Source organism: Meles meles, chromosome 2 (assembly GCF_922984935.1).
Source record: "Meles meles chromosome 2, mMelMel3.1 paternal haplotype, whole genome shotgun sequence".
NCBI lineage: Eukaryota > Metazoa > Chordata > Mammalia > Carnivora > Mustelidae > Meles > Meles meles.
Window position 1 is genome coordinate 142,569,135 of NC_060067.1, and position 17,110 is coordinate 142,586,244.

The 17,110-nt window shown below is 33.2% G+C and overlaps 1 protein-coding gene across 4 annotated transcripts in view; it reads left to right on the plus strand.

The window, feature by feature from the left end:
• The window catches only part of FBXW7 (F-box and WD repeat domain containing 7), a 230,013-nt gene that overhangs the window by 56,008 nt on the left and 156,895 nt on the right, over window positions 1-17,110 (plus strand). The window contains exon 2 of one of the 4 annotated variants that reach the window (XM_045995240.1): window positions 12,381-12,424. The exons of 1 other annotated variant lie outside the window; for it this stretch is intronic. Coding sequence is in view for 1 of the 3 variants with exons in the window: in XM_045995223.1 (XP_045851179.1) it covers window positions 12,834-12,851 (18 nt within the window). In the remaining 2 variants the exon portion in view is untranslated. Of the gene's footprint in view, window positions 1-12,376; window positions 12,425-12,832; window positions 12,852-17,110 lie in introns of those variants that run through there. 2 more of the 4 variants (XM_045995232.1, XM_045995223.1) reach the window with 2 other exon arrangements.

Genomic DNA, 17,110 nt, shown 5'->3' on the forward strand with positions numbered 1-17,110 from the left:
TCAAAACCCTCAGGTTGTTTTTCAGAGTCCATAGTCTCTTATGGTTCGCCTCCCCTTCCAATCAAGTTTACTTTTATATGGTTCAGAGTGTTTTTAAAGTTTTCTTTATAGAGGTTTTATACATTTAAGTTTGTTCCTAAATATTTTTATCTTTTTTGTTGCTTTTGTAAATACTGTTTTCTTTTCAGTCAAATAAGCAATTTGAGTTTTTTCCTTTTAATAGAGAGTTAAACTTACATTATCTTGATATGATATGTGTTTTTCTAATTGATGTGTTGTATTTACTGCTGTTTTATTCCTCTCACACTTGGGCTGTTTCTCTATTCTTTGATAATTATTTTCTTAATTAAGGAAGATTGGTATTTTTGTTGTAATGGCTAACTTTAAGCAATGGACTTAGACTGCTGGGGGTTGGTTTGTCTGTATTAAATGAATATCCTTGGACATTCACATATTACCTGTTTAAGACCCGTGATTATTCTCTTTTTTTTTTTAAATCACCCTTTATTTCACATTTTAAATTTCCATTATAATTTAGTGAGAGAGTATAATATTTAAATATCATTCTTCTGTTCTTGTCCATACCTTTGTGTTAGTAATATATTTAAATTTTTTTCTTCCAAATTTTTATTTAAGTTCTAGTTAGTTAATATATGGTGTAGTATTGGTTTTGGGAGTAGAATTTAGTGATTTACCTATAGAACTCAGTGCTAATCACAAGTGCCCTCCTTAATACCCATCACTTATTTAGCCCATCCCCCTACCCACCACCCCTTCAGCAACCCTCAGTTCTCTATAGTGAAGAGTCAGTCTCTTATGGTTTGCCTCCTTCTCTGTTTTTATCCTAATACATCTAAAATTAAATACATTCAATATTTAACCCATTTTTAATAAAGGTTTTGCCTAAGTTTCCTCTGTCTTTTTTTGATGGGATGAAATTCATTCTTCTATAGATTGCTTATAATGGGCTATGCATAATATTCCTGAGTTCTTGCATGTTTAAATCTGTTTCTTTAATAGCCTTGATAAAAAAGGACACCTGACTGGATATGAAATCCTTGGTTTACACTTTGCTTCCTTGGATTTCTTTCTGTTCTTTCTTTTTTTTTTTTTTTTTAAGATTTGTTAGTGAGAGGGAGAGTGTGAGAGCACAAGTGCAGGAAGGAGCAGAGGGAGTGGGAGAGAATCCCAAGCAGACTCCCTTCTGAGGTTGGAGCCCTTTGCTGGGCGGGATCTCACCGCACTGAGTTTAGGACCTGAGCCAAAATCAGGAGTCAAACCCCCAACCAACTGAGTCATCCATGTGCCCTGCTTCCTTGGATTTCTTAATAAAGATGATACAATGTTGACTCACTTTGAATGTAAGGTTATCCTATATTGTCTTTTGAAAGTTTTAGTTTTGATTTTCATGTATTGGTAAAACATAACACCTAGAAAATTTCATCTGAACTAGGTTAATTTTACCTTACTTTTTAAGTGGATGATTAATTGTCCCCGAATCATTCATTAAATAATCATTTTTCTCACTTATTTTAATACTACCTTTGTTATATATCAAATTTCTATATATATACACAGATTTGAATTTGGTCTCTGTGTTCTGTTACATTGGCTTTTTTGACCTAATACTGTAGTTTTCACCAATATAGATATATAGTAAATCTTCATAACTGGTTGGTAAGCTTCCTTTCTTTTATGCTAAAATTTTCTGCTAATGTAAGTCCCATATAAACTTCGAGAATTATTTGGTCTTGTTTTTAGCTGTGAACTAAAGCAGTAGCAACAGTTATTTGTATTTCCTGAAACAAGGGATTAACCTAACATTTTATCACCTACTTTGTGCACGTATTACGTTATTTAATCTTAAGCAATTGTAACATGGGTATTACTCTGTTTTACTTTGAAGAAACTAAAACTTAGAAAAGTTAAATAATTTTATTCCATAAATATTGAGTGCCTACTATATGTACTACTCCCATGTGCTAGAGCTGGAGTGATGAATAAAACTGGTACTAGGTACCAGGTACTAGGGCACCTGGTTGGCATAGTTGATTTAGCAACTGCCTTCAGCTCAGGTCATGATCCCAGGTTTCTGAGATCAAGTCCTGCACCTGGCTCCCTCTCCCTCTGCCTGTCACTTCCCCTGCTTGTGCTCTCTCTCTGTCAAATAAAGAAATAAAATCTTAAAAACAACAACAACAACAAACCACTGGTACTAATATAGAGATTTTTTTTCTAATACAGAGATTTTTAAAAAGACGTAGTGATCCTTGATAGATGTAAGATGTAGAATTGCTTGGTTATTTTGTTTGTTACATGTATTTTAAATGGTTAAGAAACATACTAACTAGAATTTGCAAGATAGACAAAAGGTTTCAAGTCACCCGCATAATTGATTCTCCTGTCTACAAAAATATTTTAATTCATATCTACTTACTTCATAGTTTCTTGGCATATAATTTTTGTTACTACACTACACATTTCAATCATAAATACATGACTCGTGATTGTTCCTTTTTATACACATAACAAAATTTTATGTAGTTGGTTGTGCCGTATTGTAAAGCAGATCTTTTTAAGATACCACATTTTGGTAAATAGTTTATTAAAAGTGAACCTTTTTGGATGGATCTTAGTGATACTGCACGATGGACGGCATCTATATTAAGATGTTTGTTTATGTAGCCTTGTTTAGAGAAAAATGATCTCTTGCTAACTTTGCCATGAAATCATATGTGATGGCCTACTGTGGGGCTGGGGAGTTTCTGCTGATAACATAGTATGTTCTACTTTAGAGTTCATCTATTCTAAGAAAAAGACTTAAAGGAGGATGATGATAAGCTTGGACTACATATACGGATTTCTCTTTTGTGAAGTAATTCATTTATACTTGAAAGCTTGATTATGTAATTCAGGTTATTTGCTGTAATAAATGCTTATTTGCTGTTTCTTTTTAAAAGCAGTAGGCAAGACCTGAATGTTACTTGAATATTTTCCACATGGAAGTAATCGAAGATAGGAGGTGTGGGAGTCTCCACTCCACTCAGAACTCTTTCAATACAGGGATGTCCAGCCAAGTTTTGTTTTTCTGGCCATATTTTCAAGTATTTACATTTGGAAAACTTTCCAGTCACCTAATAGGGTTATTCAGTTGGAAAGTTTAGAATATGCTATATATTTTCTTAAATACATAAACTTATGCCAAGATTATGCATATTAGTGTATATTATTTCTCCTAAGTGCTAGGCAGTTTGTTAGAATCAGGTTTTGGCACCAGAGAAAATCTTTGTTTCCAAATTTTACTCATTTGAAGGATTATTCTTAAAATAGAAGATAGGGGTCTTGATGTTCAAAACTCTTGTAAAATCGCCATGAAAGATGAATTAAATGATAGGTTTAAAAGATCATTGCTATAATTCATTCAGTTATGAATGGAAATTACATAATTGTTTAATAGTTACCACAAATGTCCATTGTAGTCATATTTAATATTTATATTTAAAGGAAGGCCAAACACTACTTTTAGTTCCTAGTTTAAAAGCTATTATTTTGACAGATTTTGTTGAAAGAACTACATATATAAAAAACACATCTATATATGTTTGTATGTATTTACTTCATGCCATTATGAACTTATATTTTGTCATTATGAAATTAACATTAAAGAAACAATATACCTTATGACTTAGTATCATTTGATTTTACTTCTAACCTTGCTCTTAATTGTTTCCTTAATTTCAAAAAGAATTTGTTTGGTCTTACCTTTATACCTGATTTAAATAGGAAATTTAGATATTTGACTGCTCTAACGAAAGTATTTGTCAATTGGGGTATATATTACTGTCTATTTTGTTTATATTGCCTTGTTCTTGATTTTGTAAGGTCTTGCTTTTTAGGTATACTTCTTTAGCGGTTGGTTGTGTGGTATAATCTGGTCTGGCCTGTGTGTAGGGAGCATGGTGTACCCATAGGGTAAACACTTTGTCAAGCAGACTTAAAGAGTTGGAGAAGAGAAACATTGAGCTAACTTTACTTATCATGATGAGCACTGAGTAATGTATAGAAATGTTGGATTGCTATGTTGTACAACTGAAGCTAATATAACACTCTATGTCAGCTATACTTCAACAATAAAAATAAAAAAGACTTCTGAATCCCGAAAAAAAAAGTATTAAGCAATTTAACTATTAGGTAATCAGAAGATTATTTTTATAGTAGAATGAATTCACAAATAGTACAAAGTTGAATGCAAAATGTGTGTTAATTTTTAACATAAGACAGGCATTCCAAATATTTTGGCTTTCATGTACACTACTTTCTCTCTCTCTATATATATCTATATATATATAGTCTGTACTCTGATTGTCATAGGTTAGATGGAACTGAGAATAGGGTGAGATGAGAGAGTTATATGTTGATTACTTTAACCTTTGGTGGTATTTTGGTAGGGACGCTAAACTGGAATGTTGTGAGAAGTATTGTTTTAAGGTACTTACGCTTGACTCTTCAGGTGACTTTAGATACCTTTTTGGTGTCTAGGATACCTACCTAGGAAATTAATTTGACAGAATCTGCTTATGATGTATAAGGCCTATTTATGGGTTGGTAGTTTAATAATTAGAGGCTTCCTGATGGAATACCTCTTTGTTTTTTCTCTATATCTGTAGAATTTTGATCTTGGGTCTTCGTTTCAATCTTTTTGGTGTTTTGTTGTCATTATTGTTTAATTTTGTTAACTACATTCACATTTTCTTTCTTTATATTCAGCTGGGCCTTATATTTTTCTTTGCATAAATCTTGTGTCATGAGGAAATTTGTATCAGAGTGTTTAATAATTAAACAAATTAACTATTGTGAGTGGATTTATTTTATATGAATAGTACGTCACGGGTAAATTATATTGCAGTTGACTTCCTTTTTGTGGTGCTTTTACAGTGTTGCCAGTATTTTTATTTGTTCTCTGCCGTATGTATAGATAAGTAATTACAGAAAAGGGTGCTCTTTGCCATATTCTATAAATGGTACTTTGCATTTGAACTGCAAAAAGGAGGGCATCCTTGTTTTATTTCTCTTTTAAAGATAGTTCTTTAAAGATGGTTCTTATTTTTTCTTTAATGGGAATCTTGATTTTTTTGTTTCATGTACCTGATATTTATCATTTTAAGAAAAACTACTCCATATTTGTTTTAGAAATTTATGTAGAATACATGTTAGAACCCATTCACAAAACTGTAAACTGTAAAATATGTGGGAATAAATTTAATAAGAAAGAAATAGGATTTGTATGAAGGAAATAACATTTTATTCTGGGGTCAGATAAATGAAGAGACCTACTGTTTTTCAGAATGAATAGCCCAGAGTTGTAAAATACAGACTTGTTCAAAGTTTTATCCATCAGACTAATGCAGTTCCATCAAAATCACAACTTATTTTTTCTTTTTGAAGAGTTGGGGGAAACTTGACAACTTGATTCTCAAATATATAGAGTATATGAATGATAATATCCAACAGAAGTTTTAAAACTAAAAATCTGACAGGTCTTTTATGATATTGCTTGCTATACTATAAAGCTGTAGTAATTAAAACATTGATAGTGATGCAGGAAGAGCCAGAAAGACTCCAAATAAATGAAAAATGAGAAAATTGTACACACACACACAAAGCACAAAGTTTTTTTTTTTTTTAAATAAAAAACGTATTGAGGGCGCCTGGGTGGCTCAGTGCGTTAAGCCGCTGCCTTCAGCTCGGGTCATGATCTCAGGGTCCTGGGATCTAGCCCCGCATCGGGCTCTCTGCTCAGCGGGGAGCCTGCTTCCCCCTCTCTCTCTCTGCCTGCGTCTCTGCCTACTTGTGATCTCTGTCTGTCAAGTAAATAAACAAAATGTTAAAAAAAAAACCCAAAACGTATTGAAATGCTATGAAAACCGTGTATTTGAAAAGGGAACAGATTTGACTTCTTAGAGAACTAGACTTCTCTAAGAAAAGATATTACAACAAGATCAGACCAGTATAGTAGAAAATATTTACAACTTGTAGCAAAGTTTTAACAAAGAATGTTTGTAAATATAAAACCTTAAATTGAAAAAATAATTTATGAGTTGAGAGTGATAAGAAGAGGGATAAAGGAAAAGGGAAGCCTTATTTAGGGAAGAAAGAAGTTAACACATTTTGAAGCAGTGTTAGAACTAGAAAATTATACTGAAAACCCCAGTGAAACAGTTTAGGACAGATAAAACAGTGAGTGCCAAAACCTTTGGGGAAGAACTGCTGGAAACAGGATATAGACCTAATACCAAGTTATTACCCCATGTATCACTTACTGTCACAAAGGGGAAAACGTGACTTTACAGAAAGGAAGATCTGTAAGCCGCCACTTGAACCAAGTGGTTCAAACAGAGGATATATTTCTTGCTGTGATCTATAACACAGAATTATTTACGACCTTTGGAGTCTTCGTGCCTAGTATGTTTATTCTGTATCCAATCAGGTCCCCATATCCCGTGAGTTGTCAAAATCTTTTATTAGTTGTAGGAGTTTTTCTGTAGCCTTTGTCTGCATTTTCTATGTAGATAGTCATGCGTACAAATAAAGACCGATTTTCATTTCTTAATTTCCGGTTTGTATGCCTTTAGTCTTACTTTTTTCCTGACTGTACTTGCTAGGACTTCCAGTAAAGATGCTGACTAGAACAAACCTCTTTGCCTTGTTCCTGGTCTTTTATTAGTTGTTTATTTTTAAATATAGAATTAGCTGTACGTTTATGTAGATGGTCTTTCATAGTTGAAGGAAATTCCCTTTTATTCCTACTTTGTTTTATTTTCATTCTTTTTAATGAGAAACGGATGCTGGATTTGTCTAGTGCCTCTTTTTTAGCGATTAAAATGATCATGTGTGTTTTCTTGCTTACTTCATTAATGTAATCTAATTCCTTGTTTGATTTTCAAATACTGAACCAGCTTTGTAGTCTTGACGTAAACCCTATTTGCTTATGAGCTTTTATTAATTTTTGTATTGCTAGGTTGAATTTGCTTATTTTGTTGAGGATTTTTGTATCCTCATGAAGGATGTTGTTTCTTCTGTTTTTTGAGGATTTCTGTATCCTTCATGAAAGATGTTTCTGTTGTTTTCTTACACTATCTTTGTCTTGGTTTGATATTTTGAGTTGGAAAGTATTGCCTCCTATTTTCTAGAGTAAATTGTGTTTAATTGACATTATTCTTCCTACATGTTTTATAGCATTTGTTATGAAACAAGCAGAGCATTTTTGGCAGAATTTTAACTACAAATTTATTTTATTTAATATATACCAGAAAATTCAGGATACTTTTTCTTTAATGAGTTGTGGCAGTTTTTCTCTTTCAGGATGAAATGATCCATTTCATCTTAGTTGCTGAATTTGTAGACATTAATTTGTACTCCTTAGTTATTGTAAGTATCCTGGAATTATTCTTTTTTTTCTTTTAATAAGATTTTATTTATTTATTTGACAGAGATCACAAGTGGGTAGAGAGGCAGGCAGAGAGAGAGGAGGAAGCAGGCTCCCCGCTGAGCAGAGAGCCTGATGCTGGCCTGGATGCCAGGACCCTGAGATCATGACCTGAGTGGAAGGCAGAGGCTTAACCCACTGAGCCACCAGGCACCCCTATTCTGTAATTATTCTTTTTATGTCTCAAGTCTATAATGAGATCCTCATGTTCATAATTTGTATTATCTTTCTCCTTTTTTTCCTTGATTAGTCTAGATTGAGATTTATTAATTTTATTGGACTTTTTAAAGAACCAGCTTTTGTAATCCATTTATTTTTCTCTATTTTTATTCTATTTTTCTGTTTTTAACTCCATTAATATCCATTGATTTCTGCTCTTTATCATTACCTTTCTACTGCTTACTTTGAGCTTTATCTTGCTCTTCTTTGTCCATTTTCTTAAGGTGGAATCTTATCAATTTAAAACTTTTCTTCTTTTTCATTTCTAATATAGGCATTTAATTCTATAAATTTCCTTCTAAACACCACACTGTATCATACTAATTTTGATATGTTGTATTTTTATTTTATTTTGAAGCACAAGCTTCATAAGAAGTACATTGTAAAAGTTGGGAATTTACAGGAACTGTGAGGAATTTAGAAATACTTTTAAGGTTTGTGGGAATGTTGAAAATAGTTGGAGCTTAACTTTATAAAGGTATATCTGTGTAGTGAAAAGGATTATAAAAATGCAGATAAGTTATATCAAAACTTACATTTTGTAGTGTTGTAATGGGTGGGGCAAATCAGATATCTCAAAGGTACCAGGAATTTACTTTTTAGATTATGATAGTGTCATCAGAATGTTGAGGGATTCCTGTCAAACTCTTTGAGGTGTTGTATAGGTGTTGCTTTGCAGTTTTGAAGCAATCAGGCAAGAGCTTGGGAGGATAAATACTGGGTGCTGTGCCTTCTTTGTTAAGGAAGTAGAAATGCAACATGAGACTTTTAAAATACAAATTTACATCTTTTGTAATAAATGTGATGGTGTGAAATTTTTTGAAGACATTTAAAGGCTACCTAGGATTCACTTTCTATAAGGTAGAGGTAGACTATTGATTTGCACTGGGTTGATTTGTGAAATATTGTAATTAGGCCCAATTGAATGAGTGTGGGGTAATTGGAGAAATGATTTGTAATGCTTTGTTCCAGGTAGTTCAAGATCTGATGTCTAACTACTTACAACTCTTGACTAGCTATGGCATTGCTTTTAAAATATTTGTCACTAGTGTAGCTCCAGCTTTTCCACCGACAAAATTAAAATAGAAAACAATAAAAAATAACAGTATCCTAGGGAAATATATCATTAGCACTATTTAAAGATGCTAGATTTTCAAATATGAATATTTACATGGTTATAGTACATGAGCATTCTTTTTAAAATTTATTGCTGAGTGAATAGTGTGTAGTTACTGAATTCATCCTGCATCTTTTATTTTAGGGAGAGACTGTTCTGCTTACGTCCTTATCCTTTCTGGAATCCTTTATGTTACCAGAAATCATGAAGTTAGGTAATTTTTCTAATAAACCCATTTCTAATTCTGCAAGTTCTTTAGATGTTGGATGGGATCTGTTGGTTTTCAGTTTCGAGGTGAACTGTATCTGTGATTCTTGTCTTTCTCCTAGTATTTATCTTGTTTTGTTGAAATGTGTGACTTCTGGAGAGAGCTCCCTTATATTTACTAAGTTGATCTTTCTTTCTTAGGAAAATAAGGCAAACATCTCTTGAGGGAACCTTTTCCCCGCCTCTTTTAGTTCTAAGGTTCCTCTCAAATTAACAGTTTTGTTTATATAAAAGTTTCCCAAAGTGGTAATGGTTAGTTTTACATTATTCTTGGTGACTGACCTGGTGAATACCATTTAGAAAGCTAAGTACCTGGATTAGAAGAAGCAGGTGTCTGGCTTGGGGCTGGGTAGATGGTTAGACTGATGTAAAAAAAAATCAGTTTTGTGAAAAGATTCCCTGTGCACCTTATGTCTCAGAACTGTACCTGCATGGCCAGCTACCTTCTAGTAGAAACCTGATGATAATTTCTGATTGATTGGAGGCTTGGAGGAGTCCACTAGGGAATAAAAACGCAAGACTGAGAAAGGTTATTGTAGGGTTTTGAGGAGTCATCTAAAGTTAAGTTTGTCCAAAGGAAGCTCTGCCTCTGGGAATTGTTCAAGAAACTGAACTTTTGGAGCCTGTACCATTCTATTCCTTTGAACATTGTCTTAAAGACTCATACACCAACAAAAATGCAGCTGCTCAAGACAAATAGGTTGTTGTGACTGATAAAGTGGGTTTCCATCAAGATAAAAATTTTCAAATTTGATCAAATAATGATATTTAAAGAGAGGAGTAGAAGTTGGTTAGATTAAATTAATTAGGTAAATACAATGGAGAAATGGATGAGAGATAGGACTGTTAATATTTTGAATAAGAAAGGTACCATTGTAAATTTCAACCTAAAATTTTTTTTTTTTTTTTAAAGATTTTATTTATTTGACAGAGAGAGAGAGATCAGAAGTAGGCAGAGGCAGGCAGAGAGAGAGGGGGAAGCAGGCTCCCTGCTGAGCAGAGAGCCTGATGCGGGGCTTGATCCCAGGACCCTGAGATCATGACCTAAGCCGAAGGCAGAGGCTTAACCCACTGAGCCACCCAGGCGCCCCTCAACCTAAAATTTTTTAGCTATGTAGAAATATTTATTTGTAAGGCTTTTCTTCAAAATGTTATTGGCTTTAAAATTTTTAGAAGTTATTTATTAAAAAAATCTAAAAATAACTCCACGTTTTATTTTTTATTTTAATTAATTTATTTTCTTTAAGAAAGCTCTATGTAAGCTTGAACTTACAACCCCAAGATCAACAGTTGCATGGTCTACCAATTGAGCCAGCTGCTGTCCCCCCAATTTTTTATTTTTAATTGAAGTATAGCTGACATATTATATTAGTTTTAGGTGTACAAGATCACAATTTGACAATTATATGTTATGAGATGTTGTCCATGATAAATGTGGTTACCATCTTTTACCATACAAAATCTATTACAGTCTTACTGACTGTATTCCCTCTGCTGTTCTTTCTGTCTCTTTGACACTTTCCCTCACTCTAAAGGAAGCAGTCTAAGTTTATATTATATATCTAAATATATTTTAAAGGTTTTATTTATTTGAGAGAGAAAGCAAGAATATGAGCACGAGCAGTGGGTGAGGGGCAGAGGGAACGGGACAAGCAGACTCCCCATCAGGCATGGAGCTGATGCAAGGCTGGGTTTCAGGACCCTGGGATCATGACCTGCGCTGAAGGCAGACACTTAACTGACTGAGCCAGCCAGATGCCCCTAGTTTTATGTAATACTATATCTTGTCTCCCCCCCACCCAAAGTAGGCTCCACACTTAATGTGGGGCTTGAACTTGCAACTCTGAGATCAAGAGTTGCATTCTCTACCAACTGAGCCAGGTAGGTGCCCCAGTTTTGTTTAGTTTTTGAAGAGTCATAGTACCATGCCTTAAAGACATTGGTTTGTGCAAAGGCAGCTGCTATATCTCTGAGTAGGCAACTTAATTTCTACAAGGCTTGTTTTTTTTTTCTTTGATCTGTAAAATGGGGAATAAATGAGGTTATTAAAGAAAAGTGTGTTTTAAGTTTTTTCAAGCCCTGAGCAATGTGCCTGGCAAACAATAGTAGCTCTATAATATTTAGTGCTTTTTTTCTTGCATTTTTGAACTTTGTTTTGAAGGCTCTTTTGACTTGACACTTGACTGAAAGGGTATATACTATATTTATTATAAAATTATTTACAAATAACTTTTGTAAATGGTAAAATTAGTTTATATATTTGCTTTTATTATGGATAAAACATTTTAAATATTTTTTTTTTATTTATTCATTTGACAGAGAGAGACCACAAATAGGCAAAGCAACAGACAGAGAGAGAGGGGAAAGCAAGCTCTCTGCTGAGCAGAGAGCCCGATGTGGGGCTCGATCCCAGGATCCTGGGATCATGACCTGAGCCGAAGGCAGAGGCTTTAACCCACTGAGTCACCCAGGTGCCCCTTGATAAAACATTTTAATTTTTTTCTACTAACCTTAAGTTGATTTTAAAATGCTTCTTATGTTAATTAAAAAAAAAAATAGAATGAGGGGAGCCTGGATGGCTCAGTTGGTTAAACATCTGCCTTTGGTTCAGGTCATCCCAGGGTTCTGGGATCAAGTCCCACATTGGGCTTCTTGCTCAGCAAGGGGAGCCTGCTTCTCCCTCTGCTTGCCGCTCCCCGCATTGTGCTCACGCGTGTTCTCTCTCTCTCTCTGACAATAAATAAATAAAATCTTTAAAAAATAATAGAATGAATACTTTGTAAAGAATTTTTCCACTTCAGTGTCTAGTACTTTAACTCTGTAGTTAGATTGTTTAGGTACTACTTCCAAGGTGGTAACTACAGATACTAGAATGTAGTATATGACATTTTATGTTGATAGTTAGGAAGAATTTAACATATGAGTGCTTCTCTGAAATGTTGTTAGTTTGCTGTTGTCATGGTCTATAATTTTTAAAATTTGATTTGTTATAGAGCTCATTCTTTGTAGTCTAGTAAACTCTACCAATATCTTGATAATTCATTAGCTTTTCTATGTATTACATATGAAATTTAAATTATTTGTCAGATTAAGAAAAAATGTTTTATATTTATCATGTACCAAAGTTTCAGCATGTGATTTGTTGTAGAAAACATGTGAGTGTTGTAGAAAAACCAAATTATTCTCATATAAGTTGGATTCTTGGGTATATTTTATAGAGTAGGAGTAACTTCTGAAGTGGAAAAACTATTTCTTCTTCTTCTTTTTTTTTTTTTTTTCTTATTTAGGTAGTCTCAACCACCAGGGGGATTTTCAAAGGGCTATCTAAGTATTAGGTAAGTACATACTCTCAGTGTTAAGTATTTTACATGTTATTTAAGTTTGCATGTATGTTACTTTAATGTTGTTTACAAGAGCCTGTGTAAATTACAAATATGATTCATATTTCTTTTAATTTTTACCTGGTACTGGAATTTCTTTGAACTTATTCTGATCCCCTTCTGATTCTTTGTACACATCATATTTAGAAAATTCTTTCTGTGTGCAATATAAGTATTAAAAGACTAAAAAAGAAAGTAGTAGTTTTAGTGGGCAGGAATGCTAATACTTTGGTAAATGAAACAGAATTATCCTCATGTAAGATTTTTGTAGCAGTTTTCTATTAGTTGTTAATAGTAGATTTCTTTAGCCATCCATTACTTGACTCCTCCTTACATTAGGTCCTGTTCACCACAGTAAGTCAACATGAAGACCAGTACTCTGGTAAGGCCCTAAGATATTTTCTATTTGTGTTCCTCCGTTTTCTTTGTAATAACATAATATGAAGAATTTCATAAACTTATGCTTTCATTAGATAAAGCTTTTACTTTTAAATTTTGACTGGAAAGTAGACAGTTAATCCTAGAATGTGTTTTACTTTAACTACATTGTATTTTAGACTGTGGTGACTGTATAGATTAATAATTAATAGTGATAGATTGAAAAATTATTAAATATACTTCAGCAGTGTAAAAACATTGGTTTATCAAGTGACATAGTTTTTTAATTGTTTTAATGTAGTTAGTGAAATATTAAGGATGAATACATTTATTTGATTAGCTAATGGAATTTCATACATACATGAAGAAATATTTAATAATGAACATTGATTTCTTTTATTATGCTTTTTGATGTGTTTGAAAAATAAATATTTAACCAAATTGTGTTTCTAAAGTTCTGTAATAATCACAGTTGATGTTTAAATATTGAACAATTATAACTATTCAGCTTACTGTATATCTATAATAAATGTAACATTTTAAGAAGCAAATGATGTGAAAAAATCTCAAATTTTACTATCTTAAAACATGGTAACTGATTTCTGGAGATATATTAATTTTTTACATAATTTTTCCCCCATTGATGCATATATTTGAATTAGTTTGAGGGAAGCAGTCATCTTTGCATTGTACAAGCTTATGTCATATATTTCAATTTTACTAAAAAGAATTTGCTAAAAAGAATTTGCCTTATTGGAATGCACTTTACATACCAGAAAATTCATCCCGAAATGTACAATTTAATGGTTTTTAGTATACTCAGAGATGTACAACTGTCACTATCATCTAATTTTAGGATACTTCCATCCACCCTTTTGTCCACTAGCAGTCTCTCCCTAATTCCCTTTAAACAAATTTCCCTTTAAACAAAATTCCCTGACCTTCCCCACCCCCTGCTTTGCCTCCAGGCAACCACCAATATATTTTCGATTTCTGTGGATTTGTCTATTCTGGGCATTTCATATATATGGAAGCATTATATGTGGCTGCTTTCACGTAACATAAGGTTCATCCATGTTATAGCCTGTATTATTCATTTTTATGGAAAAAACATTCCATTATATACCACATTTTGTGTATCCATTCATCAGTTGATGGGTTGTATCTACTTTTTGACTATTAGGAATGCTTCTGCAGTGAACATTTTTGCTTAAGTTTTTGTGTGGATTTTTGTTTTTCTTTTAGATATATGCTTATAGGCGTGGGATTGCAGGGTAATGTGATACCTTTCTGTTTAACTCTGAGGAACTGTCAAAGTGGGTGCACTATTTTATAATCCTACCAACAGGAGATGAGGGTTCCAGCTTACCCGCATCTTTGCAGACTCTTGTTATTGTTAGGCTTTTTTGTGTTTTAGTTATACTAATGCGTGTAAAGTGGTATTTCATTGTGGTTTTGATTTTCATTTCTATAATGACTAAAGATGAACATTACTTCATGTGCTTATTAACCATTTACGGATGTTCTTTGGAGAAGTGTTTGTTCAAATCTTTTGCCCATTTTTTAATCAGGTTATCTTTTTATTGCTGAATTGTAAGCATTCTTTATATATTCTGAAGACTGTTCCCTTATGAGATACATGATTTGTAACTATTTCCTCCCATTATGTGGATTGTCTATTCACTTTATTTCTGATGTCTTTTGAAGCAAAAATGTTCTTAATTTTGATGATGTTCAATCATCTATATTTGTTGTTGTCGTGGTTGCTTGTGCTGTTAGTGTCATATTGCAAATGTATTTTAAAAAAAGATTTTAGTTATTTGAGAGGGAGAGAATGAGAGAGAGGGAGAGCATGAGCAGAGTAAAGGGCAGAGGGAGAAGCAGACTCTCCGTTGAGCAGGGAGCCAGATGTGGGGCTCCAACCCAGGACTCTGGGATCATGACCTGAGGTGAAGGCAGATGCTTAACCTACTGAGCCACCCAGGCACCCCGCAAATATATTTTTAAATTAGTGTAAGTCTGTGACAAAATTTTAATTATCGCAGGACTGTGAAGTATTGGCATTTTTTATGTTTGACAGCTAAAGCCCAAAGGAAGCAATTATCTTTTATTTGTGCTTCAATTCCTTATCTAGTTTTTTAAAGCAAAATGTTTTATTTTGATTCCATGTGTTACTGTGAAAATGTTAACTGTGTGTGATATATTCATTGATATTAGTCTTGTGAATTCATGTTTAGTTTTTTGGCTTGGGTAATACTTTAGTTTATCATGGCACTTAATGTGTATTTGATGTCAAAGCTTAATAAACCATTGCCTTCTAGGTTAACAGTATTAGAGTTCTTTTTATCTTTCTGTGAAGAGAGAATAGATTTTGAGACTCTTACTGGTTTTAGTCTTGTGCAGGGTATTTGCAGGCAGTAGTATTTTGATGTATGTGTAAACTTACATGTGAAATATGTATATTTTTCTCCTCTGCTTTACTTAGATATGTGTCTTCTTGATTTTTTTTAAAATTTTATTTATTTATTTGACAGACAGAGATCACAAATAGGCAGAGAGGCAGGCAGAGCGAGAGGGGGAAGCAGGCTCTCAGGACCCTGGGATCATGACCTGAGCTGAAAGCAGAGGCTTTAACCCACTGAGCCACCTAGGCACCCCTGTCTTCTTGATTTTTATGGACAGTTTTAGTTCCTTATTTTTTATCATTGTGCAGCTTTTATCAATTGAAGGCATATTTCAGAATGAATTGTTCTATAGTCTTGTCTAATGTAGGTTTATAGAGAAATGTCATTTAACAATGGAATATCACCACTCTTAGTAGCCTTGGTTTTCTGTGTTAAGGACAAGGGATTATGATACGCTATAATAAGTATATATTTTTTTAGAGAAATTTAGTTTAGTTTTTATTATTCATATTATCTAATACTTTTGTATTAACTTCAGATAATCTAAAGTCTATTTTTATGAAATTTTATAGAGCTAAGGTTATTGATATTCATCTTTATATTTGTTTTTAAATCATTTTAAACCATTTGTTAACAATCAAGTGTCCATTGGGTGGGTAATATATTTCACGTTGATATTTTTATGGTTTTTGTTATACCATCCATGGACATTTTGTAATGCAAAAGGAAGTAAAAACTGACATACCTCATTCCTGATGGTGTTATATTTTCTGTTGTAATAAAAAATGAAAAGATTTAGTTGAGAGTTACTTCCTTCTACTGTATATGTTGAATGTGGTAATTAAGATGATTTTGATAACCTATTTATGGCTGAATTAAGGTAAAATGGTTTTCATGCAGTATATGTTCCTTCTCTTAAGCTATATGCTTACTAACATAAAAGAATATATATTCTTTTTTTTTTTTTTTTAAAAGATTTTATTTATTTATTTGACAGATAGAGATCACAAGTAGGGAGAGAGGCAGGCATAGAGAGAGAGAGAGGAGGAAGCAGGCTCCCTGCCAAGCAGAGAGCCCAATGCGGGGCTCGATCCCAGGACCCTAGGATCATGACCTGAGCGAAAGGCAGAGGCTTTAACCCACTGAGCCACGCAGGCGCCCCAAAGTATATATATTCTTTAAGTATTTGTATTTGAATTGGGGATTTAATATTAGTAGAGACCCCTTTCTCTTACAAGAGTAAGGATTGGGTAATCCTAAGGATTGGGTAATTGGGTAAATTAGTTAAACCACTAATTTGTCACTAAAGTCAGTGGGGGCTACTTTATTTTATCGGTAGCAGATTCTCAGCCCATGTCTTAGAGTTTGCTATTCTGCTGATGTAATTCATAATACACCTTGGGTAGGGTTGTATGGATAGAAGAATTAAATTATTCTTTATCAGAAGGGTCTTTCACTATTTACTAATACTACTGAGGAAAGCTGAAATGGACTTGGATTATTCTAAATGGCAGGTTATTTTTGTACAAATTTCTGAAAACCATTACATAGTAGTATTTGACTCCCTTTTCTCCCAGTACAATTTATGTAGTAACATTATACAAGGAAGTTTTCCTAAAAGCTTTTTCCTTTGGAATTTACCTCTTTTTAAATGAAAAACTTGATCCAGAGTAATCCACCTTTAATCTAATCGTCATCTCAGTTATATTCTTATGAATACAAGGTTTCCATTCTCCTGGCCTTTCTTCACAAATTTCCCAGTGTATTACCTGAAATAATTGCAACCATTCATTTCTTTTGTTTTGTTCCCTGTTCATGGACTACCTTGATTTGCTAGAGTTCTACCCTATTACTGTGT